This window comes from Lutra lutra, chromosome 1 (genome assembly GCF_902655055.1).
Source record: "Lutra lutra chromosome 1, mLutLut1.2, whole genome shotgun sequence".
Lineage (NCBI taxonomy): Eukaryota > Metazoa > Chordata > Mammalia > Carnivora > Mustelidae > Lutra > Lutra lutra.
In genome coordinates, this window is record NC_062278.1 from 220,309,570 (window position 1) to 220,334,241 (window position 24,672).

Consider the following 24,672-nt stretch of genomic DNA (forward strand, 5'->3'; position numbering starts at 1 on the left):
CAGCTGGCTGCCTGCCTCTGCGGGCCGGGCCGTGCCTGCCCCAGACCCTATAAGGCCTGGTAGCCGAGAGCAGAGCCGGCTGCCAGCCGTGCCTCCTGTGGCTCCGAGGGGCCCTCACTCACTCCAGGTGAGCAATGCCAGGGTGGGGCTGGGGCTGGGGGTGTGGTCGGGGGCTGCCTGGGGGCCTCTCTTCACACACCCTCTCTGCCCCCTTCCAGCTGCTTAGGGTATCATCACCATGTCTGCCCCAGACAAAGGAGGCCGGGATCCTCCCAAACCCAAGGGCAAGGTAAGGGGAGGCGTGGGAGGGGGAGATCCCTGCCAGGGACTGGGACCCCCCCAGAGCCTTGAGAAGGTGACCTCCCCATACTGGGGTCCAGAGGGGCTTCCCAGGTGAGGCGGGAAGGCTCCGAGAGCCATGGAACCCACACTTCTCTGCTGTCCCAAGCTGGAGGGCGAGGGCAGGAGTGGGGGACGCGAGCAAGCAACCCTCAGTTCCTTCTTCACTGTGTGATCTTGAGCCAGCCATGGCCCCTCTCTGGGCCTCGGTTTCCCCATCTGTGAAATGGGGGCCGTGAAAGGAAAAGGTCTTTAGAGACCCGGAGGATGACCTTCTCCTCTGTATGGGAGGCAGGCTGACCCTGCCCATTCGCCAGACAAGGAAACTGAGCCTCAGAGAGGCTAAGACTCCTTCCTGGGGCCACCCAGGAGCAAAAGTGAGGTGATCCAGGAACCCCAGGCTGTCTGATGCTTTCCCTGCCCTGCCCCTAAGGCCTGGCCCTGCCCTTTTGCCCCTTATAGACCCTGGGGAGCTTCTTCGGGTCTCTGCCTGGCTTCAGTTCTGCACGGAACCTGATGGCCGGCGCCCACAGTTCAGCGAAAGAGGCCCGGCCCGTCGCAGATCCCACAGGTGCCTCTGCCCAGCCCCAGACTGAGGGTGAGTGGACAGCTCCATGGAGGCAGGGGCTCTGGGGGTGGGCCCCAGGAAGAAACCCCCTAACGGGGCTTTTGGCTATTTGGGGGGTGGTTCACATGTGTCAGCATCATCTCAATAGACACGCCGGGCCAGCATGCTCATTTAGCACCAGATGGGGAAACTGAGGCATCAAGACGGCAGGTGAGTGGCCCACAGTAGCATGTGAACACAGCCTGTCTCCCTGCGATGTCCCTTACTTTCTCGACCCCTCACCTGCCTCCCACCCCATTTCTGATGCACCATGGACCAGAGACTGGGTGTTCCCCATGTCTGAGCTCACTGAAGATTTCCCCTCCTCGTTCCCAGAAAGGGGCACTGGCTTCCAGGGGGTCACACAGTCTGGGGGGGCCCTCCACCCTTTGGGCAGCCCCAGGGCACACAGAGGGGCTGATGCAGGGGAGCCTGGGGTTGGGGCGGCTTCCTGGACCGGGCCTCACTCTGGGCCAGAGCCCCGAGCAGCTGACTTCTGCTCCACATACCCAGGCCCAATGGGCAGCTGCCAGCTGCGGCAGGGTTGGGGGGGCGGGGCCCTGAATCCTCTTCCTGAGGTCCCCCTCCGGGGAGTGTCCAGGCAGGGAAAACTCCAGAGAGGAGCCTGAGACCCTGGAGGTCAGGGGAGCCTCTGGCAGGGCCAGTGACGAAACCAGACCAATGGCCACGGATGTCATCTCCTGCTGTCCCTGGCAGGGCAGCTGGGACATTCCTGACCTTTCAGGCTGTGCCCACCAATTGCGCAACGGGTACTGGGGTGGCTGATGCCAGCCCACGTCCCTCCCCCTTCCTGGTTGCCTGACCAGCTCCTGTCCTCCCAACAGTCACCAACCTGGACCCGACGGAGTGCGGGGAGAAGCTGCTGCCGCCTTCGGATAAGGTGAGAGGTGCTGGCAGAGCCTGATGGCCTCCGCTCCTTCTGGGGCCCCTCCCAGGCTGTTTCGGTTCCTGCCTTGGGAGGGGCTGTCATAGGCCAAGCCGAGGGCAGACCCTTGTGTGTGTCCTGCTGTGGGATTCCAGGCACTGGTTCCCTTCCAAGCTTCTGTTGGCACGTCGGTGACATGGCACGGTCCTGCCCTCTTGCCGGGCATGGCAAGGCTCCACGTGATCAACAGAGAGCCCCCCTACCCTGTCCCAGCTCTGTCTCGCATCACGGGACTAAAAACACAGGGAACTCATCATGTGTCGTGCTTTGGCCTGAAGGCTTTCCACACGCTGCTTCAGAGTTGACCAGCCCCAGGAGAAAGGGAGCCAGAGTAACCCACACGGCAGGTGAAGCACAGAGAAGGCGAGCAACCTGCCAAAGATCACACAGCAAGGAGTGATATGGTAGTACCTGAACTTTGGGCAGGTGGAGGCTGTCCCAATGACGGGGAGGGGGTGCACTCGATGCCAGGAGCACCCTCTCCCCCGAGTCTCGGCAAGCCCAGACGTCCGCAGACACTGCCCGGTGTCCCATGGAGGGTGGAAACACCCCAGTGCAGGAGCCCTAGATTACAAACAGCACACTCGTGCTTGAAACTGCGTGCTGGCACTCAGACCGTCACCACCCTTTGCTAGTTTAACTAACTGGAGAAACCGCCCTTTGGGAGGTGAAAAGTGATGAAAATCACTGACGGGGTCCCATGACTCAACCCCAACACTTGTCCCTGTCCTTTAGCAAGTATTACTCTTCTAAATGTTGATTCTCCTTTCTCACTTGAAGACGTTCCGTTTAATGAGCGACTTGGTCTCCAGACTCATGGGGAAACCAGGCTTGAAATCTGCCAAAAGTAAAGAGTAGGCAGGGTGAACACACGGTGTTATTCGGTCAGTGGCACTGAGTCCAAGTTCAGGGGACTTTGGCAAGGGCTCCAGAGCTGTAGGGACCTGCCATCAACAATGGGGATGATCTGGCACTGGGAGAGGGCTGGTTGAAGCTGGATACCAGCACGAGAGGAAAGTATGTCAGGGTTGGAGGTGAGTGGCAGGCTTTCTGGGGGACAGTCCCCCTCCTGAAGGCACACAAAGGATCAGCTTGGCTGAAGTCTGGGGTATAGTGTCTCCAGCTCTCCTTTTGACCACAAGTGTCCTTTCTTATCAGATGATCTCTGGGGCAAAGGACCTGGTGTGCTCTAAGATGACCAAGACCAAGGGTGCCATCTCCTCCGGTATGGCCAACATGGTGGACACAGCTAAAGGTGTGGTGCAGGGAGGCCTAGACATGACCCGGTCTGCACTCATGGGCACCAAGGAGACTGTGGCCACTGGGGTCACAGGTGCAGTGGATGTGGCCAAGGGTACTGTCCAGACTGGCCTGGATACCACCAAGACTGTCCTAACAGGCACCAAGGACACTGTATGCAGTGGCATGACAGGTGCCGTGAATGTGGCCAAAGGAGCTGTCCAGACTGGCATGGACACCACCAAGACCATCATCACAGGCACCAAAGATGCAGTGTCCACTGGGGTGACAGGGGCAGCAAACATGGCCAAGGGAGCTGTGCAAACTGGGATCAACACGACCCAAAACATTGTCACAGGCACCAAGGACACTGTGTGCAGTGGGGTGACTGGTGCCATGAACGTGGCCAAAGGAGCTGTCCAGACTGGCATGGACACTACCAAGACCGTCCTGACTGGCACCAAGGATACAGTGTCCACTGGGCTCACTGGGGCAGTCAACATGGCCAAGGGCACCATCCAGACTGGCCTGGACACCACCAAGACTGTTGTGACAGGTACCAAGGACACCATGTGCAGTGGAGTGACCAGTGCCATGAATGTGGCCAAAGGAGCTGTCCAAGGAGGTATGGACACCTCAAAGACTGTCCTCATGGGCACCAAAGATGCAGTGTCCACGGGGATGACAGGGGCAGTGAACATGGCCAAGGGCACCATTCAGACTGGCATGGACACCACCAAGACTGTCCTGACGGGCACCAAGGATGCAGTGTCCACTGGGCTCACTGGGGCAGTCAACATGGCCAAGGGCACCGTGCAGACTGGCCTGGACACCACCAAGACCGTCCTCACGGGCACCAAGGACACCGTGTGCAGTGGGGTGACCGGTGCCATGAATGTGGCCAAAGGAGCTGTCCAGACTGGCATGGACACCACCAAATCTGTCCTGACGGGCACCAAGGATACAGTGTCCACTGGGCTCACTGGGGCAGTCAATATGGCCAAGGGCACCGTCCAGACTGGCCTGGACACCTCAAAGACCATCCTGACTGGCACCAAAGATGCAGTGTCCACTGGGGTGACAGGGGCAGCAAACATGGCCAAGGGAGCTGTGCAAACTGGGATCAACACGACCCAAAACATCATCACAGGCACCAAGGACACCATATGCAGTGGCATGACTGGTGCCATGAACGTGGCCAAGGGCACCGTCCAGACTGGCCTGGACACCTCAAAGACTGTCCTGACTGGCACCAAAGACACCCTATCTACTGGGCTCACAGGCGCACTGGGTGTGGCCAAGGGCACTGTTCAGACTGGCCTGGACACCACCAAGACCGTCCTCACAGGCACCAAAGACACTGTGTCCACAGGGCTCACAGGTGCAGTGGGTGTGGCCAAGGGCACTGTCCAGACTGGTCTAAACACCACCAAGACTGTCCTGACGGGCACCAAGGACACTGTGTGCAGTGGGATGACCGGTGCCATGAATGTGGCCAAAGGGGCTGTCCAAGGAGGTCTGGACACCTCAAAAACCATCCTGACTGGAACCAAAGATGCAGTGTCCACTGGGGTGACAGGGGCAGCAAACATGGCCAAGGGAGCTGTGCAAACTGGGATCAACACGACCCAAAACATCGTCACAGGCACCAAGGACACCGTATACAGTGGGGTGACCGGTGCCATGAACGTGGCCAAAGGAGCTGTCCAGACTGGCATGGACACCACCAAGACCGTCCTGACTGGCACCAAGGATACAGTGTCCACTGGGCTCACTGGGGCAGTCAACATGGCCAAGGGCACCGTGCAGACTGGCCTGAACACCTCAAAGACTGTCCTGACTGGCACCAAAGACACCCTATCTACTGGGCTCACAGGCGCACTGGGTGTGGCCAAGGGTACTGTTCAGACTGGCCTGGACACCACCAAGACCGTCCTCACGGGCACCAAGGACACCGTGTGCAGTGGGATGACTGGTGCCATGAACGTGGCCAAAGGAGCTGTCCAGACTGGCATGGACACCACCAAGACTGTCCTCACGGGCACCAAAGATGCAGTGTCCACTGGGCTCACTGGGGCAGTCAACATGGCCAAGGGCACCGTGCAGACTGGCCTGGACACCTCAAAGACTGTCCTGACTGGCACCAAAGACACCCTATCTACTGGGCTCACAGGCGCACTGGGTGTGGCCAAGGGTACTGTTCAGACTGGCCTGGACACCACCAAGACCGTCCTCACGGGCACCAAGGACACCGTGTGCAGTGGGATGACTGGTGCCGTGAATGTGGCCAAAGGAGCTGTCCAGACTGGCATGGACACCACCAAGACTGTCCTCACGGGCACCAAAGATGCAGTGTCCACTGGGCTCACTGGGGCAGTCAACATGGCCAAGGGCACTGTCCAGACTGGCCTGGACACCTCAAAGACTGTCCTGACTGGCACCAAAGACACCCTATCTACTGGGCTCACAGGCGCATTGGGTGTGGCCAAGGGCGCCGTTCAGACTGGCCTGGACACCACCAAGACTGTCCTCACGGGCACCAAGGACACCGTGTGCAGTGGGATGACCGGTGCCGTGAATATGGCCAAAGGAGCTGTCCAAGGAGGTCTGGACACTTCAAAGAACGTCCTGACTGGCACCAAAGATGCAGTGTCCACTGGGGTGACAGGGGCAGCAAACATGGCCAAGGGAGCCCTGCAAACTGGGCTCAATACGACCCAAAACATCGTCACAGGCACCAAGGACACTGTGTGCAGTGGGGTGACCAGTGCCATGAACGTGGCCAAAGGAGCTGTCCAGACTGGCATGGACACCACCAAGACTGTCCTGACGGGCACCAAAGATGCAGTGTCCACTGGGCTCACTGGGGCAGTCAACATGTCCAAGGGCACCGTGCAGACTGGCCTGGACACCACCAAGACCGTCCTCACGGGCACCAAGGACACCATGTGCAGTGGGATGACCGGTGCCGTGAATGTGGCCAAAGGAGCTGTCCAGACTGGCATGGACACCACCAAGACTGTCCTCACAGGCACCAAAGATGCAGTGTCCACTGGGCTCACTGGGGCAGTCAACATGGCCAAGGGCACCGTGCAGACTGGCCTGGACACCTCAAAGACTGTCCTGACTGGCACCAAAGACACCCTATCTACTGGGCTCACAGGCGCACTGGGTGTAGCCAAGGGCACTGTTCAGACTGGCCTGGACACCACCAAGACTGTCCTGACAGGCACCAAGGACACCGTGTGCAGTGGGATGACTGGTGCCGTGAATGTGGCCAAAGGAGCTGTCCAAGGAGGTCTGGACACCTCAAAGACCGTCCTGACTGGCACCAAAGATGCAGTGTCCACTGGGGTGACAGGGGCAGCAAACATGGCCAAGGGAACCCTGCAAACTGGGCTCAGTACAACCCAAAACATCATCACAGGCACCAAGGACACCATGTGCAGTGGGGTGACCGGTGCCATGAACGTGGTCGAAGGAGCTGTCCAGACTGGCATGGACACATCAAAGGCCCTCCTGACTGGCACCAAAGACACTGTGTCCACAGGACTCACAGGTGCAGTGGGTGTGGCCAAGGGCACTGTCCAGACTGGTCTGAACACCACCAAGACTGTCCTGACAGGCACCAAGGACACTGTGTGCAGTGGGGTGACCGGTGCCATGAATGTGGCCAAAGGAGCTGTCCAGACTGGCATGGACACCACCAAGACTGTCCTGACTAGCACCAAGGATACAGTGTCCACTGGGCTCACTGGGGCAGTCAACATAGCCAAGGGCACCGTCCAGACTGGCCTGGACACCACTAAGACCGTCCTGACGGGCACCAAGGACACCGTGTGCAGTGGTGTGACTGGTGCCATGAATGTCGCCAAAGGAGCTGCCCACACTGGCATGGACACATCAAAGGCCATTCTGACTGGCACCAAAGATGCAGTGTCCACTGGGCTCACCGGTGCAGGGAGTGTGGCCAAAGAGGCAGTGCAAACCGTCCAGAATTGGTTCCCCGGTACCCAGGACAGTGTCTGGAGTGGACTCACCAGTTACAGAGCCGCAGGCAATGGTGGGGAACAGGCCATCCTGAGACCCCAGGAGGCTCTGTCCTCTGGGTTATCCAGTGCCCCAGACACTCTCTGCACAAGTCTGGACCTTGCCAGGGAAGCCACTGCTGTGGCAACAGGCACCCACAGGGCCCCCCTGGGCAGGGAGAATGCAGGACACGAAGGAGCCATGAGCTTCGCGACTCTGCGGGACGAGCTGGGGGAGCTGGGGGAGATCTTCTGTCCCATGGATGCCGAGGAGCAAGGTGAGAACAGCGCAGCTGGGCCCACCTCCCAGCGGGGCTGGATTTCTGTAAAACCCAAGCCCTGGATTCTCCGGGGACCTCTTGGATTGAGGAATCCCGTCTTCCTTTCCAGCTCAGCTTGCTGCCTCCGAACCTGGGCCAAAGGTGCTCACGGCTGACCGTGGCAGCTACTTCGTGCGTCTGGGCGACCTGGCTCCCCGCTTCCGGCAGCGGGCGTTCGAGCACGGCCTGAGCCACCTGCAGCACGGCCAGTTCCAGGCCCGGGCTGCGCTGGCCCAGCTGGAGGAGTCCTTCGAGCTGGTAAGAGCCTCGCCCTCCCCACGGCCCCTTCTTCAGAACAGCTCCCCAGGCTCCCCCAGCCACGTGCGGAGACTGTGGCCGGGGATCTGGACGCACTGCTGACAGCTGCCACTCATGCTGGGGGGCGAGGGCGGTGCTGGGCTGCATGCAGATGGTGAGGGACCCCCAGCTCTGAGCACCTCCCAGTTCCCAAGGTCACAGGTTTAAGGTGTTCGGATACATCGGCCTCACTTACATGTGCAGTGAGGAGCCCGGGCATCCTGCCTCAGTCGGGATCCCCGGGATGTGCCCTTGCCACTGTGTGTTCAATCAGGGCCCCGGGCTCTCTGCTGAGCCACGGTTTGAAGACCACTGGTCTAATCCAGTGAGGTGTAGACGGGGATGATCAGGCCCCTGGGATGCTGGGCCATGTCTGGGGGCATCTGTAGCTGTCATGACTGCGAGCAAAGGTGCTCCTGGCTTTGAGGGGGCGGGGCCAGGGATGGTGCTCAGCCCCCACCCAGTCCTCAGGGACAGAGGACCGGCCTGACCCAACAGAGGTTTTTGTTAGAGGGTCACTGTGGCTACTTAAGGGAGAACAGGCTGGACCCGGGAGATCAGTGAGGTTTTCACAAAAATCCTGGCAAATGACACGATGGGGCCTCAGGGCTAGTGTGACAGCAAGAGGCACCCATGTCCCAGATGTGCCTCTAGAGCAGGGCTGCCACGGTCTGTGGGCGGGCTAGATGTGGGGCTCAAGAAAGAGGGACCCTAAAGCACCTCAGAGATTTTTTAAAAAGTTTTTTAAAGTATCTTATTTAAGTAGCATCTACACCCAACATGGGGCTCGAACTCATCCCCAGGATCAAGAGCCACACACTCCACCAACTGAGCCAGCCAGGCACTGTGTGTGGGAGATTTTTAGTAGGGGACCCCAGGGGGTGCCGAGTGGGTTGGGAGTGAACAGTGAGAGCTTGGTTTTGGACGGGGGAACCTGGAAGTGACTAGCGGCCCCAGATGGGAGTCGCGGCAAGGTGTGCTGGGAGGGCTACCACAAGTTAGGAGTCCACACCTGGCCCATGTGCTGTCCTCCCACGAGCTGCTGGGACAATGAGGATGGGTCAGCTAACTGGTGGTGGGGCTGGGGAGGCTCCTATGTGCCAGGGACCCAACAATCAAGGAAGAAAAGCTACCAAAAGAGCTTCATCTCCACCGGGGGAAGAGATAAACAGCAAACAAGCAAACATCTGTGATAACTCGACAGTTACGTGCCTCTGAGGAGAGTAATGAAATCTGACAAGGAGGGACTAGGGCCACTGCACTGGGTGGCTGGGGAAGGCCTTATCTGGAGGACAACCTAGAGCCGAGATTGGATGGGCACATGAAAGGCCAGAGGAAGCATGCTCCAGGCTGAGCAGGCAGCATGTGCAAAGGCCCTGAGGCCAATAGCATGCTGGAAGTGGTTAGAGGACAAAATGAGGCCAGCATGTCTAGAGCAGAGTGTGACAAAGTGTCAGCAGGAGACATGGTCTGGGAAGTCCTAAGGAACAATGCAGGCCATGGTGAAGAGCTGGATTTTATCCAAAGGGCACTGGGGAGCCAGGGGAGGGTTTTGAGGTGGGAAGTGACAGTTTGTTATTTGGTCTCTGACAAGCTCAAAGAGAATAGGGACTATTGCCCATTCCTGGCTCTAAACTTGTGGCTTTTCCACCATGCCATGGAAAGGTCTAGACACGAGGCTCCAGGGCCAGCCCCAGGAATGTCCCCAGGGGAGAGTGTGTGAAAGGACCGTGCTGAGAAGCTATAATTCCTCTGCTGGACTCTTTCTAGATTGAGAAAGCCAAGCAGGCTCCAGAAGGCCAGTCATGGGTGGACCAGGGGCTGAGCAGCAGAGTGGAGGAAGGTGCTCCGCAAGAGGTATGTAAGAAAGGGGCATGGCCCCCGCTCTTCTTCAACCCCTACTTACCTCACCCCTACCTCCCCCGCAGGTGCTGGACTCCAGGGCTCTGTCCAGGGCCTGCGGCCTCATCCAGCAGCTGCACGTGGCCTACAGCACCCTGGCCTCCAGCCTCCAGGGCCTCCCCTCTGAGCTCCAGCAGCAGGTTGGGCGGGCACGCCACGGCCTCTGTGAGCTCTATGGCCTCGTCTCCTCGGCCGGTTCCGTGGGAGAGCTGCCGGCAGAGCGCCTGGCCCAGAGCCGCGGGGCGGTGGGCCAAGCCTGGCGGGAGCTGGAGCAGATGCTGGAGAGTGTGCAGCACGGCCCGCCGCTCTGCTGGCTCGTGGGGCCCTTTGCCCTGCACCCCACTGGGCAGCAGCTGTAGGTCCCTCCTGCCCACAGAGCCCTCTGTAGAGCCTTCTCCCCAGCCCCAAACCAGCTCCAACTCCCCGAAGGTCTAGACTCTGCCAGCTGGTGCTGCTTGGCACCCACGGGGGCACGGAGGACTTTTGAGTCTGGCCATGCCACGCACCCAGCTCTGGCCCCGCCTATGCCGTCCACCCTTTCTTCCCAAGCACCGCTGGGCCTTCTCCTGGCCTAGGCGCCCCGGGCTGCGCAGACGGCTGACAGAGGGCCTTCCCCTGACAGTCTCAAGCAAGCCCTCCAATTAGGAGGAGAAGTGGAAACATCCCTAGATCTAGAAGGTTCTCCACTCAGCAGCCTCCACTAGGCGCCCCTTTATCTCTGGGGCACCCCAACCTGGGTCTTTTAGCTACCGGTGTAGCTGGTGCTCCTCTACCCTGGGCTCCCAGAGCCCCGTCCTCACTCCAGAAGCACACACCCGGCCCTCAGCAAACCGAGTTCCATGTACCAGAAGGAACCAGAATGCTACTGTCACCTGCACAGGCTCCTACCGCCTCTGCTGACGTCCAGTGCGGCCAAGGGGCTCTGAGAGGGTGAAGCCGCAGCAGCCGCAACAGCCGCGCTGGCCCAGATGGGGGACCGGACTGGGCCTCGGCTCACCCCCAGAGCTGATGTTTTGTGGTTCCCAAGGCCCTGGGCTGAGGAAGAAGTGAGAGGGTTCCCCCGTGGGGGATGGGGCCCTGGGGGTATATGACAAAATGTGCTCAACGCGGTCCCACGCCCACCCCAGGCTGGAGAACAGGGGCCAGGAAGCATGCAGGGTCCCCTCCTTCCCGGCCACACTGTCCCTAAATGCCCAGGGCAGCCACGCAAGGTGGGTGGCATGTGGGGAAGCTGAGGCTCCCCTTCACTGGGCCTCCCCTGTCCTCCAGCTGGGGGGAGCCCAGCCAAGCAAGCCCCCGCTTCCCAGAACCTGTATCCCACCTACAACCCCCCATCGGGCTCCCTCCCTCCCTCAAGGAAGGCTTGAGGCGCCCTCATACCAGCCCCTTCTCAGAAACAATGGGGTGTTCCAAGCTCAGGACACGAGGCCAGCCTTCCCCAAAGGGTCACTGTTGGCTCCCAGCCATGGTGAGACCTGTGTGACGGGTCAGGAAGCCCCTTGGGCCTGTCCCTCCTCAGTCTCCGTCACAGGCAGAGGCGCTGGGCGCAGAGCCATTCGTGCAAACTGAGCCGTCGCTGGAGCTTCAACCCAGCCAGCACACACGGAGGGACGCCAGGCTCTGAAGTCCCACACCCACCACGGCCTTGGCTGAGACGGAGGCACCTGACCGGGGCGGGGCGGACACACAGTGGACGCCACTGCTGATGCAGGTGCCTGGCCCGGGACTGCACACACTGTCCAAATCCCTGTGCCGGCCCTGGGAGCCTGGGGTCACTTTACAGGTGAGGAACGAGAAGCCCAGAGCGGGAGGGACACTTGTCCAAGGTCACAGAACAAGGCCTGCCCCCCAACGCTTACACCCTCTGAACATCAAGGACAATGGCTAGCCCATAGCAACTCCCGAACCCTGAATGGCTTCAGCGCCCCAAGCGGCTGCTGCGGGGGACCCAGGTCTCACCGGCAGCCCGGCTAGGAGAAGGAACGGGGAGCAAGGCCCTGCGAGAGTGTCTGGGCCCTGGGCTGCCGCATGCGAGAATCAGACCACAGCCTCCGCCTGAGCCTTCGTTACGTTTAAAACGGCCTCCCACCTCCCCTCTCCTTCACCGCCAGCCTTGCAGGCCCATGCCGGGCAGAGACAGTGTCAGAACCGAGTTCACATTTGCTGTGAACGGTGACTTTGTGGCTTAAACCTTCTGTCCCTGGACAGCTGCACCAGCAACCCTAGAAAATCGAACCAATAAAAATGACTTTCATTAAAAAAACCCTTTATAGTCATTTCATGTTTGTTGGAAATCACAGAAGTTAGGCAGAAAAACAACCCAGGGGACAGATACAAAGGGACAGCACGGTGCTTCCCCAACAGGTCTCTGCTCCGCGGGTGGTGGGCGGGGGCCGGGGCAGGCCTGGGGCATCTACGTGCGACGGGTAGGCCTGGCCACCAGGGCTCAGCTGTCCTCCTCATCCAGGGACTCCGAGTCCATCCGCCCCCTTGCGCGCTCCTGCCGCTCCTTCCCAGGCACGTCCAGCTCGGGGCCCTCCCGTGCGCTGCTGGTGGGAGCACAAGTGGGTGGGGGTGAGCACTCGGGCCTTCCACTGCCAGCGGAAACCCAGCGCCTAGGAGTGCAGCCCGCAGCCGGACCCCCCAACACTGCCCCAGCCGGACCCCTGCCAGGCCCTGCCAGGCCTAGGCAGGCCCAGGGTCCTTAGCATGGCGACGTCAGCGTCAAGCAGCCCGCTGCGCCCTCTCCTACAGCACCAGGAGGAAGCCAGCCTCCCAGGGGCTGGGCCCAGAGCAGCTCAGAGCTGTGGAGCTCCCTCGATGGGGCACCTGAGGGTCGGCGCCAAAGGTGGGGGTGGGAGCCCGGCGTGTGGGACAAGTCCCTGCGGTGGCATCACCAGAACAAGCAGCCCACAGAGCGGAGGCCTCATCAGGAGGACGGCTGCAGCCGTGGCGATACTCACTCGCTGTGTAATGGCTCTTCGGAGGAGCCACACCCCGGCCCCTCCTCGGAATTCTGTCCTTCCTCCTGCTCCTTGTCTTCCATGCTCTCCCCCTTCTGGGACATGGCCTCGCCGTTCACTGGGGCTGAGAGATCTGGCGGGAGAGAGGCTCATGCGATCCTGTAGCCCCGCCCACTGGTTTGGGGCCAGGAGCCCTAAAGGAGCTGCCACCTGCCTCAAGGGCTCTGGTCCTCTGCACCCACATCCCCCCCACCCCTATGCCTCCCAGTCAGCCAGGCGCACAAAAGCCTAAAGAGGGAGGAGCCAGTTAACGAGTGGCCATGGGTAATGGGGGAGAAGCCTGTGCGACAGAAATAAGGCGGTGTCCCCTGCAGGCCGTCCCCCCGGCTGCTGAGGCTTCAGCTGAACACCTCTCGTAGCTCCGTGGGCATCACATGACCCCAGGAGGAAGGACCACCCTCCCGTTAGACAGGGACCAGGGCCACTGACCCTGTGGGAAACACCCTCTTTCTCCAACCCCAGGCCTGTCCCAGCAGCGCTCCCGCACGTGGCCCGCACACACGTACCCAGCCTCCCATGCTGTCTGGCTCTGAGCGTCTATGAGCAGCTCAGGTACGTGCATGCACCAGGCCGTGGCGACCTTGGGGACACAGCCAGGCATGCAGAGTGCCAGCAGAAACATGCCACTTTGGCCGTGGGGGTTGGTGCCAAGTGGCGCCTGAGGCCCAGGGAGGTCCTACCCTGCTCACCAGTGCTCGCCTCGACCTCCGCCCTCTCTGTGGGAGCCTCGTCTCCGGCCAGCACCTCCTCGGCCTTCTCCAACTCGGCCCTCTCCTTCTCCAGCCCGGCTCTGGTCGCCTTCTGGATGGCCTCAATCTTTGGTCCCAGGACCCGAGACTTGAGCCGGGTGTAGACCTCTGCGGCCTTCTCCATCACCTCCTTGTTGGCCTTGTAACGGCGGATCTGGCCCGCAAGAGGCCTGGCTCAGGAGACGCGGCTGGTTTCACCCCCCCGCCACAGACCCGCCCCCAGCGTGGCCACCCCTGGCGGCACCGGCTCTCTGGCCTGCCAGCACCCTGGCGTCCTCCCGGACCGAGGGCTGCCGCGGCTGGGAACCCAGGCTCCCTGGGCAGACAGACCCCCGCCTCGCCTGCCACCAGCCCCTTCTACTGCTGGGTTCCCACGTACCTTCTTCAGTGTGGCCACCACATCTGTGTTCTTCTGGAGGATCTGTGAGGTCACCTGCAGGGTCCCTAGCTCCTCTAACGCATTCAGACACCTCTTCACGTCCTGCAGGGTGGGGAGGGGAGTAAGGAGGGACAGTATCTAGCTGAAGGGGCCCTGGGGGCCCCATGGGGCTCCCTGGGCGGAGGACGGAGTGCCAAGGGAACCCCAGGGACGGGGGTCAGGTCGCAGCACTTGGAGGGCTGCTTGGCACCACCTGGTGGTCATGCCACGCAGTGCACCCGAGGCGGCCAACCCAGGCCCTCTGTGGCCGACACCCAGGAGAACAATGACCCTGGATTTGCCTCAGTTTCCTGAGACTTCTAAGGGAGCTCCAGACAGGAGGGTCGGGGTGGGGGGGGCTGCTTGGCTCAGAGGAAGTGGCTGCGATGTGGCCTCAGTGCCGCAACGAGGGCCTCACCGGATTGTCCACTTTCAGGGCGAACTTGATCTCACTGTGCAGCTTCTGCAGCTTCTCCTCCACGGAAGGTTCTGGAACCAGGAGAGAATGCAGCACCTGGGCCTGAGCAGCGCCGAAGGGGCCGCCTGGCCTGGGCCCCTACACCTGACCGAGTCCCTCGACCCCTTCGTCAGAGCTGGCCGGGGACCTGCCCCAGCACCGTGCTCCTCGTTGGCTTAGCCTCCCGCCAGCGACCTGCCCCTCACCTTTCTTCTTCTCCACCTTCCGGTCGGGCGGGAACCCTTCTGACCGCTTCCGGGTTCGCTCCACCTTCGCAGGCCTGTGGAGTCACACCCCTTAGTCCCACCCTGGAACTCCAACCAGCCACCCGACCCGGCCCTGCCGTCTCCCGACTGTGCGGTGGGGAACCCGCAGCCACTGGGAAGGAAGACCCTCAGGGGGCCCTGGGAGCTGGAGGGAGAGGAGGTAAGGCCTGTTGTGATCTGGTCTAGGCAGTCAGCTGAAGTGACCAGGGATGGCGGCCAGGGATTCCTCTGCTTCTAGCCGGCAAACGATATCAAGTCTCATCACTTGTTCATCACTATGAACATACCACTGAGAATAAACGGGGACTTAACAGAAACCCAAGTGAACAAATTGTGGAAGGGGCCCAATCTGACACCCGTCAATGACCGAAGGCCCGTTGCCACGGCTCGGATGCGACCTTCTACTTGGCAGAAGCTGCCAAATTCCCACGGGCAGGTCCCCTCACTGATGCTGGAATCTCACCTGGCCAGCAGCAGGAAGAGGGGCTGCGTCCCCCGCCCTGGTGGGCCTCAGAGTCGTCTCAGAACCACAGGTCTGGGGGACGATCCCTCCCCTCAGCAATGTTGACATCAGGTGGATCATCTCTGGTGGGTGCCCGCCCCCCCCGATGCCAGAGCACCCCCAGTGTGACAACCATAGATACGGCGTGGTGCCGCTCGGGGCAGGATCACGGTCCTGGAGCACTGGCTCCTATGTGAGCCGATGGAGCCCCAAGAATGGGATACTCGGATCAGATCTATCTCCAAGGCTGAATTCGGAAATGGGAATTGGAAACGCTGCTCCCGTAGGGGTGAGGGGTAATGGGTCCCCAGGAGGCTGAGAACTGCAGGGACTAACTAGCACGGGGCAGGTGGGTCCCCAGGTAGCTGTGGGAGGAGAGGCAAAATGAGTGCTGACCTGGCTCGGGGCCTCTCCTCGGGGCGCCCTCTCTTCTCCTTCTGGCTGGGTCTCCTCGTGGGTTCTGTGCTTTGTGACTGTTTTGCTGCCTTCTTTGCCTACAGTGGCCAGAGGGAGGGCTGGAATGGCGGGCAGTGGGGGCTCTCCTCCTCAGAGATAGTCTGACACTTCCCGCCACCACCTCTGCACTGCTGGGAACTAATGCAACAGGCAGGATGGGACAGGAAGGAGGACTCTAGTGTCCAGTCCGTCCCCAGGCAACGGCTTCTCAGACCCTAAAAGGACCACTCCCTCGGTGGGTGGGGCAGCCCCACCGCACACACTTCTCCTGTGGCAGGGGTCTTGGTCCCCGTTTTGTGATCAAAGCAAGAGAGACAGGGAGAGAACAGACTATTGCCCTGCTTCCCCGTCCTCCCATCACATAGGGCACCATCTAGGAGGGGACAGGCCTGGAAAGGCAGACTCAGATTCAGGCAGGCTGCAAGGACCAGAGAGCAGGAAGCGGACAGGCCTGTGGGACTGCAGGGCACCTGATAGTCACCTCCAAGTCATCAGAGGCCTCCTAGCTACTTGTCGCTCACTCAGACTCCCTCCCTCCCTCCGCGCAGCAGCCAGAGGGCACCTGTGAGCACCTGAGTCAACTCCCGCTCCTCTGCCCATTTGCCCTCTAGGGCTCCTACTCACTGAGGTAAAAGCCCAAGTCCTCGCCCCGATTCCCAAGGCCCCCACACAATCTGCCCTGCACCCTTCTTTCCCTCCCCTCCTCCCTCTTTCTTCCTCACCCACTCTGCTCCAGCCACACAAGCCTCCTGGCTAGTCCCCCAACACATCGGGCCTAGTGCTGCCCCAGGACATTTGCATAGACTATGCCTTCTGCCTAGAGAGCTATTCCCCGAGTACCTTCCTACACCACCTCTCATTTCATTCCAATCCTTATTTAATGGCACCTTCTCAACTAAAGCCTTTAGGATTTACCCTACCTAAAACAGAAAACCTCACCCGACAGCTCCTGCCCTCGGACCCTGCATTCTTGTCCTTAGCAATGAACACTTTGGAATGCATCTCAGGTTGTTTCCCACACCCTGGGCCACAGCACAGCACCCAGCATGCAGTTGGTGCTCATTGAATGTGTGGAGTCAGGAACGGACTTGCTGGAAGGGATGGGTGCGAGGAAGAAGCCCCTCGGTCACCAGATCCTCCCCAAGAGCCCAGGACACACCCCGATGGTACGCACCTCTCTCTGCAGCTCAGCCTCGGGCCCCGAGTCGGAGGAGGACTGTGGTCCCCGCCCCCGGCCCTTGCGGCCACGCTTCCTGACGGGCTCATCCTCGTCCCCAAGCTCATCCCCGCTGCTGCCCCCGCTGCCCCCAGGTGGGGCCTCCCCGCGCTCGCGCTCGCGTCTCCGCTCCTTCTCCTCCTTCTCCTGCTCGCGGAGCCGCCGCAGCTCCTCCTCCTGCTCCCGGCGCCGCCTGGCCTCCAGCTCACGCCGCCGCTCCTCATCCCGGCGCTTCCACTCGCTGATGCGGTCCACCTCGTCACTGTCACTGGGGGTGCAGGCTGGTCAGAGGGCTGCGGGGCCAGGCCCAGCCACACAACCCTGGCCCATGACCCGCTGGTCGCTGCTCACCCACCTGTCACTGCTCGAGCTGGTCGGGGGCCGCTCGGGCTTCGGCTTCCGCCCGCGGGGCTTTGGTGGAGGCTTTTCCACTGCAGGAGAGGAAGGGGTGGCCCGGTCTACATGGGCACTCTCCAACAGGCCCCCCCCCACCGCCGGCAGCCAAAGGTGAGAGGCACACCGCTGGGACCATACCTGGCTTCCTGCCCCGAGGAGGTTTCTTTACAGACACATCTGAGTCGGAAGAGGAGGAAGAGGAGGAGGAGGAGGAGGAGGACGGCACTGACCTGGCCACGGCCACTGGCTCACCCTTGGCCCCGTCGGATTCTGCTTTGGAGTCGGAATCGGAGGCTGAAGGTGCCTTCTGAGAGAGGTGGGCACAGAGGTGAAAAGAATGCAGGCCAAGGAGAGTGCCCCTTGCAGCTCCCAACCCACAAACAGCCTCCACATAGAAACCCTTCATGTTGGTCAGGAATCACAGGCAGCCCCCGATGTGCCTGCAGCCACCTGATGGTCCAGCTCAGTGATGGCATGTGACATCCCCAGGCCTCATCTCCTCCTTGGTGAAGTGGGGGAGGCAGAGGAGAGCTACTGTCTTTTCCAATGGTTAGAGCTCTTTCGACTACAAACTACGGCCTAGAGCACTTCACTCCCTTCCAAGGCCAGCGTTCTAGCATCCCATTTCCCAAACTGGCCTCCACACTCCTCTCAGGTGTCTTGGTGGTCTCAGCTCCAGGGAAGTGCTCTGCACACACCAAGCTCAGAAACTATGAGCTGAAGCCATCAGTGGAAGCAGAGGTGAAGGTGGAAGATGGCGGGCCCAGGGGATCCCTGTAGCCTATGACCTACCCTCCTCCAAAAAGGACTGACTCTCACACTGCCTGGTGACCATGGAGAGGATCTCTCAGGGTTTCCCACAGGCAGGCAGGTGGGAACAAAACCACAAACAACAAAACAACGAAACGAACAACCTCTACCTTTTTCTTCCGTCCTGCAAGGGGGCCCCGCCGAGGTGCCCGGACCACAGCTTTCTTCTCCGGGGTGAAGTCCTGAACAGAGAGAAGGGGGCTGAGTGTGGGCCCGCTGGCTGACCGCTGCTTGGCTCCCATGCGTGTGTCCACCCTCCCACAGAGCCAGCCACAAGCTCACCTGGTCACTGGTCTTTTCTGACTCAGATGAGCTTTCTGAGTTCTCCTCCTCTGATGGGGACACACTGGCTTGATCCAGGTCGCTGGAGGCCTTTCGAGTTCGTTTTGACACTGACATCTAGCAAGGGAGCAGCCCAAACAGATCCACAGTCAGAAAGCCTATGTGCTTGGCAGAGCTGCCTCCCATTTGGCCGTTCATACTCTGAAGAACTGAGGTTCTGGAACTTTTGGAAGGCAGCAGGGACCCTTTTGAGGATCTGGTTAAAAAGCACAGATCTTGGGCGCCTGGGCGGCTCAGCTGGTTAGACAACTGCCCTCAGCTCAGGTCAGGATCCCAGAGTCCCGGGATCGAGTCCCACATCGGGCTCCCAGCTCCACGGGGAGTCTGCTTCTCCCTCTGACCTTCTCCCTTCTCATGCTCTCTCTCAAATAAATAAAGAAAATCTTTAAATAAATAAATAAATAAAAACCATGGATCTTGAACCCTGAGGACACGGGGCTCAGCGAGAGCAGCCAGACTCAGAAGCACCCATCCCGCAGGTCCCCACTCCCAGGAGGTCCCCAGAGGAGTCCCATCCACACAGAGAGGAGGGGGTAGGGGCTGGGGCAGGGGGTGGGGAGTCTGTGCTTCATGGGGACAAAGTCTCTGTGTGGGGAGATGGAAAGTTCTGGAGACGGAAGGTGGGGGTGGCTGGAGGACAGTGTGAGTGTGCTTCATGCCACTGAGCTGTGCGGTGAAAACAGCAAATTTTACATTACGTGTACCTTAGCACAATTTAGAAAAAGGAAAGAAAAACCAAACCAAGTATGCTTTCCCCAGAAAAACATACATGTGCATTCTAGAACTAGAGAGAGGTGAAGGCTGCACAAACCCTGGGAATGGACCACAAACCACTAAGCGGTGCGTTGTAGAACGGCTACTTTTTACAGTGAATTTCACCTCACTAAAAAAATAAAAATATACATACGCACACGTGCACACATACAGCCTGAATTGTTTCGGGGTTCCTGCGTTCCCTCACATCCACCCCAAGAGGCCAACGGAAGAATTTTTATAAAGAGAGAACCGAGCTGTAGAGACCGATCTCACCGAGGGACACCCGGGTCTTTCTAGCCGGCAACTGTGGAGTTACATCACACCTCCCCTGTTTTGTCACACCTAAAAAATGCACCGATTCTCGTAACAGACACACATGCAGGGACAACCGTGCGAGGATGGGAGGGCGCCTGCATGCTGAGGACAGGCCTCAGAAGGAACGAGCCCTGCTGACACCTTGATCTCGGACTTCCAGCCTCCACGAATGATCCGTGCTACTCTGTTAGGGTGGCTGGCACACCTGTCCACTTAGTGACACACCAGTGAGAGACAAGGTCCCTACGAGGTCGCACACCGTACACTCCCGTCAGGAGAGGCAAACTGAAACATTCCGTGTGAATCTAAGGTTACTGTTCTATGGGGGCGGCAGTCACAGAAAGCCGCCATGAGGCCAGTGGGAAGAGCGACAGATGGAGGGACAGAAGAGACAGCAAGCAAGAAGCCCCGTGCACGGAAGGCAGTGTGGCTGGTGAGCGGGCAGGGAAGGGCTGGGGGGGGCCCAGCTGGAGCCAGACCCACAGGGCTGCACGGGCTGTGCCCGGAGCCTGGCCCCACTTTGCGGGCGGCCGAGCCCAAGCCGGGTGCACCGCACACTCCCCACTCCCTCTTGGGGCAGAGGCGGTCTGTGGCCTCGGGGTGCCGCGTGCTCCCCCTTCCCAGCCCGCTAGCACAGGACTCTCAACCCAGGCGCTTGGGGAATCCAAAGTTCCGACAGCTCCCGTTCCGTCAAGACTCTTGAGGCAGTTCCAGGGTGTTTTAAGCTGGGACATGGCCTGGTTGGGCAGGGATCACGGGGATGAAGACGACCCAGGACCCACCCTTCCAATGTCCACACGTGAGGTGCAGGGGGAGGCGGTGGGGAGGGGCCCGGAGCAGCGAGTCTTGGAAGCCCCGAGAGAACAGAACTCCGGGGGCTGGGGTGGCAGGGAGTGATGAGCCACCAGGGCTGGGGTCAGGGTCTGCCATGGAGCGTTCAGAGGAGCGATGAGAAGAGCAGCATGTGGGTCCACAGAAACACACGAACAAGTTAATGTTAACCGAAGAGAAAAACCCAGAAAGTTGGCCCGGCAGGAAAACCACAGCCTCTCACAGAGTGGGCAGAAGACAGCTGCAACGTGCTGGTGTCACGGGGCTACCAGGGAAAAGGTCTCAATCTCTTAAGTTCTCCCTGGCGTGGTTAAAAGGTGTTGTAATAAGAACTTAGACCTGTTTAATGCAAAACTGCCCGCCCCCACCGTCCAAAAAAACCCATCTGAGTAAGTACTGACTTACAAATAGGGATTTACCCCTAAGGGGTGGCATGGTCGGGGGCCGGGGGTGGGGGGAGGGGGCGCGGTTTCCTACATGTTTCTGTTCAACGTCCCCAGTAACGGTAAACAGTGGTAATGGGGAACTTTAAAAAATGATGCCGCCATATCGTGAAAACTGGGGAAAAGCCAAATGCCCAACACTCTTAATAACATATTGGTTAGAAATCACGCACGTCATATACTACCTCTCAACCACTGAAGACCATGACTTGATATCGTCCCTAACGCCAAAGAAACACTCAGGATTTCACACACAGAGTGTATACGTGATCAGCAATTCTGGGCCTCACGCAGCCACCCCACGTGTGAGGCACACGCGGGATCACAGAGAAACACGACAGGGTGTGTCCGGTCCTTGGCATGGAAGCCCTGCCACGTAACGTGGGCATTTTCCACTAGCTTCTCCACGCTTTTAACACCTTACAACTTACAAGCGTGGTTGATCCTTATGAATGGAACCGAAAGCAAATGTTATTTTTACAAATAATAAAAGGAAAGCCTTACTATGTCAAAGAAGTTGATGATAAATCATAGTTCTTTCATTCTGCTCCCGAATGTTTAAAAGCAGTCAAAAGACAGACAAGGCAAGAGAGAGCCTATCTCCAGGAGAACCGAAATCTCCCGTCCCCACAGAAATCTGCACACACCCGTGCTCAGCAGTATGTTCACGGTAGCCGGAGTGACACAACCCAGATGTCCGTCCACTGATGAGCGGATACACACACGTCCAGCACACACCCCTGGGAGCGTCTCTCCACCACAAACAGGAGCAAGACACCAACACATGCTGCCCTGGGGATGGACCCTGAGCCCATGACACTCAGGGAGGGATTCCAGACACAGAAGGCCCCACGGGCTGTGAGTCCACGTGTGTGACATGTCCAGACCAGGCTCAGCCATGGACGGGAAGGGGGTTCAGGGGGGCTGGGGGGAATGACTGCTGGCAGGGACAAGGTTTCTTCTGGAGTCAGGGAATGTTCTGGAACTAGCCAGTGGTGGTAACTGCACAGCTCTGCAAATGTACTAACAACCAGTGAATTGCATATTTTGAAAGAGGGAGTTTTGTGGTATGTGAATGGTATCTCAATTTTTAAAAAGCATGTTAAACATGCAGAAAAATTAACTGCATATTCAGGCTAAGGGCATAATTTCAGCTAGGAAGCTCCTGGGAGGGAAAGGCCAAGAGCAAGGGCCTGCATTCCAGTTCTGTGACTATCTGTTCAGTCTGGCTGGTATTGAGTAAAAGGTCGCGTTAATACAAGAAAGCATTTCAGCTTCACACTGGAGAGCCACGCTAAGCGCACTGCCCTCCCTGAGATGATCATCTACAAGGTGGAAACAGTAATATCTACTGAGCAATACTACAAAAGTTAACGAGATGACGCGTGTACAACAGTAACAAATAAAAATAAATAATATATCAGATTAAACCATGTATTAAAAACAAGAAGGGCAGGGCAAGGAGTGCAAGCTGCTAGAGGCCTCGTGGGGGAGGAGGAAAGGCCAGAGCGTGGCTGGACTGCCGGCTGCCCCCAAGGCTGGGAGCTCCTGGCCCATCCCTACCTTCAGGGCTGCGGCCTTCCGCTTCAGGCCACTGTTGTCACTGCTTTTGTCTGAGTCTGAGTCACTCTCCATCCTGTCGCTGGCCGCTGTGGCGGTCACGGCTGTGACGGCCATGACCCCCCGGACCTCGTCGTCCTCGCTCCCGCCTGCCGGGTCAGCTTCAGGGGCCTCGCTGTCAGAGGAACTCACCGGCTGGGGGGCAGGAGGGGGCAGAGACCGTGAGTCACCATCAGCCTGGGGTGCATTTCCCAACCAGGACGGTGACCCAGAGGACAGAACCCATGCGGGGTCTCAAATGTCTGGGTCTGGGCTCCTCACTTTCCACATTGGGGACCTGCAGCCCAGAAAGCTCTGAAAATGGAGGCTGGAAGGCGAGATGACACATGCAGCGGGGGCCAGTAACTTGGCCTCTTGGTGCCTCCGTTTCCCAAGCTGAGCGATGGGGATGGCACCACTTTGGCCTCACAGGGCTGTGGCCAGGATGAGGCAGAAGTGGGATGTGACATACTGAAGACAGTGCCCAGACTGGCCAGAAGGCCACCAGAGCTGGCTTTCTTCTTATTAACCCTCCCGTCGTCATGAACACAGGACCGCCAGGCCTGACCTGCCAGGCACTGCGATTTCTGTGTCACCCAGTGTGCTCGCTCAGGCAACAAGAGCCACAGAAACACAAACGCTTACACGGCACCCTTTCCCAGCTCACCCTGTGCCGGGCTCGGAGGCACTCAGTCGGGGCGTGAGCCAGGGCCTGCGCCAGGCACCGTGCAGGGTAGGCAGCGAGCCCACACAGGTAAGCACAGTACGATCCCTGCCCCCGGGGGGCTAACAGCCCCAGAGCAGAGGCCGACAGGGGACGATGCAGCAGAATAAAGTCACACTCTGGGGACAGGGATAGAGGAGAGGGATAGAGGACAGCACTGGTACATGGGTGCTGGGGGATCAGGAAGAGGTAGGTGGGCATGAAGTCGCAGGAGTATTCTGAAGTGCTGTTTTGTGGGGGGAACGTTGGAGGGTGTGACATTTTAGTTGAGGAGTCGTCCCAAACATGCAAAGGGGCAGGGGCCAGACAAATTTTGGAAAGCCGCCAACGGCATGAGAGCAGGCTGCCCCCAGACATTGGTGAGGTCAGTGTGGCCACCGCGCCTTGAGATAGGACGGGGCAGAAGAAAGGCTGGCGGGCTGGTCAGGGCTTATACAGGATCCTGGAGGATCGAGGGGACCTGGCAGATGGCACAACCATGGCCAGGCCCTACGGCTCACTTGGGCCAGTTTCTGAACTTGTTCTGAATGTCTGACATTTATGGGAGGAAAACCTATGAGCCCCGGGCATCTTTAGCCATCACTCCGTTCAGTGCACGCCATGGAACGCGCAGCCCAGGAGGCCCTGTGTTGAGGGCCGGAGCTAGATGCGAGCCAGACGGCATCCCTGTCCTCGGAGAGCCCACGCGCTAACAGGGGACAGACAAGGAAACGCACAGCTACAAAGCGCCATGAGGGAGGCTGCCGTGGCAGTCCTGGGGCACCCAGTGCAGCTAAGTCCATGTAAAACCTGATCATGTTATTCCATGGTACCTCTTTACTGAATAACTGATTTCTCTCCCTCTTTTTTTTTTTTTAAATATTTTATTTATTTATTTGACAGACAGAGATCACAAGTGGGCAGAGAGGCAGGCAGAGAGAGAGAGAGAGGAGGAAGCAGGCTCCCTGCGGAGCAGAGAGCCCGATGTGGGGCTCGATCCCAGGACCCTGAGATCATGACCTGAGCCGAAGGCAGAGGCTTAACCCACTGAGCCACCCAGGCGCCCCCAAAGCTACATTAACTTTTTAAAGCTACATTATCTGCAAACAAGGCGAACAGCCACCTACTGATGAACACAACGTGGGACGACTACAGAAAGGAATGCTTCTCGGCCATAAAAAGGAACGCTACAGCGTGGATGAACTTCCAAAACATGCTCAGTGGAAAGAAGCAAGGCGAAGGACCAAACAGGATTCCATTTATGTGAAATATCTGGAATGTGCAAATCCACAGAAATAGATAGATGATCAGTTCTTGGGGGTGGGGCGGATGGCCAGTTCAGTCAGTGGAGCGTGCCACTCTTGATCTCGGGGTTGTGAGTTCAAGCCCCATGTTGGGTGTGGAGCCTACTTAAAAAAAAAAAAAAAAGACTTCTCAGGGGCTTTGGGGAAAATTGGGGGTGGCAGGTAATGGGGAGGGGGTCTCCTTGTGCAGCGATGGAATGTTCTGAGTTAGATAATAGAGATGATCACATGACACTATAAATGAATAAAAGCCACCGCGGAATATGGCTAAAATAGTGAATTTCCTAAATTAAAAAAATAAAAGAGAAGTCACTTTCCCTTAGCGTAATCACAGCTAGGGAATCAGCGGGTCGGAGTGGTGCGTGCACACTGGCCAAGAAAAAAGTGGGGAGGACAAGAAGGAAATGA

At 58.9% G+C, this 24,672-nt stretch overlaps 2 protein-coding genes across 8 annotated transcripts in view; one reads left to right on the forward strand and one right to left on the reverse strand.

Annotated features, from left to right (window-relative positions):
* PLIN4 (perilipin 4) lies at positions 1-11,941 on the forward strand. Of its 3 annotated transcripts, none has more exons than XM_047705730.1 (10): positions 1-127; positions 219-289; positions 802-937; positions 1,789-1,847; positions 3,051-4,182; positions 4,282-5,403; positions 5,800-7,437; positions 7,550-7,737; positions 9,547-9,633; positions 9,705-11,941. In XM_047705730.1, the coding sequence occupies exons 2-10, from the start codon at positions 239-241 to the stop codon at positions 10,035-10,037; spliced, it is 4,746 nt and encodes a 1,581-aa protein (XP_047561686.1). In that variant the 5' UTR covers positions 1-127; positions 219-238; the 3' UTR covers positions 10,038-11,941. The 3 variants fall into 3 exon arrangements, with proteins under 3 accessions (XP_047561686.1, XP_047561671.1, XP_047561678.1); XM_047705715.1 differs by having other exon boundaries at positions 2-127; positions 3,051-3,848; positions 4,344-4,479; positions 4,777-7,437; XM_047705722.1 differs by having other exon boundaries at positions 2-127; positions 3,051-3,885; positions 4,777-7,437.
* Positions 11,928-24,672, reverse strand: part of HDGFL2 (HDGF like 2) — a 27,758-nt gene continuing 15,013 nt past the window's right edge. For 2 of the 5 annotated variants that reach the window (XM_047705813.1, XM_047705786.1), the window contains exons 4-16: positions 22,222-22,413; positions 18,254-18,370; positions 18,082-18,153; positions 17,300-17,468; positions 17,121-17,196; positions 16,724-17,033; positions 15,490-15,587; positions 14,532-14,605; positions 14,287-14,357; positions 13,830-13,931; positions 13,391-13,604; positions 12,642-12,774; positions 11,928-12,227 (exon numbers count right to left, since the gene is read on the reverse strand). In XM_047705813.1, coding sequence (XP_047561769.1) covers positions 12,125-12,227; positions 12,642-12,774; positions 13,391-13,604; positions 13,830-13,931; positions 14,287-14,357; positions 14,532-14,605; positions 15,490-15,587; positions 16,724-17,033; positions 17,121-17,196; positions 17,300-17,468; positions 18,082-18,153; positions 18,254-18,370; positions 22,222-22,413 — 1,731 coding nt within the window. In that variant the 3' untranslated portion in view covers positions 11,928-12,124. The remainder of the gene's footprint in view (positions 12,228-12,641; positions 12,775-13,390; positions 13,605-13,829; positions 13,932-14,286; positions 14,358-14,531; positions 14,606-15,489; positions 15,588-16,723; positions 17,034-17,120; positions 17,197-17,299; positions 17,469-18,081; positions 18,154-18,253; positions 18,371-22,221; positions 22,414-24,672) is intronic. The other 3 variants (XM_047705806.1, XM_047705796.1, XM_047705817.1) reach the window with 3 other exon arrangements.

Coding starts and splice junctions, on each gene's coding strand:
- PLIN4 (XM_047705730.1), top strand. CDS start 239: ATGTCTGCCCCAGACAAAGGAGGCCGGGATCCTCCCAAACCCAAGGGC. Junction 1,848..3,050: donor TGCTGCCGCCTTCGGATAAG/GTGAGAGGTGCT, acceptor CTTTCTTATCAG/ATGATCTCTGGGGCAAAGGA. Junction 7,738..9,546: donor TGGAGGAGTCCTTCGAGCTG/GTAAGAGCCTCG, acceptor GACTCTTTCTAG/ATTGAGAAAGCCAAGCAGGC.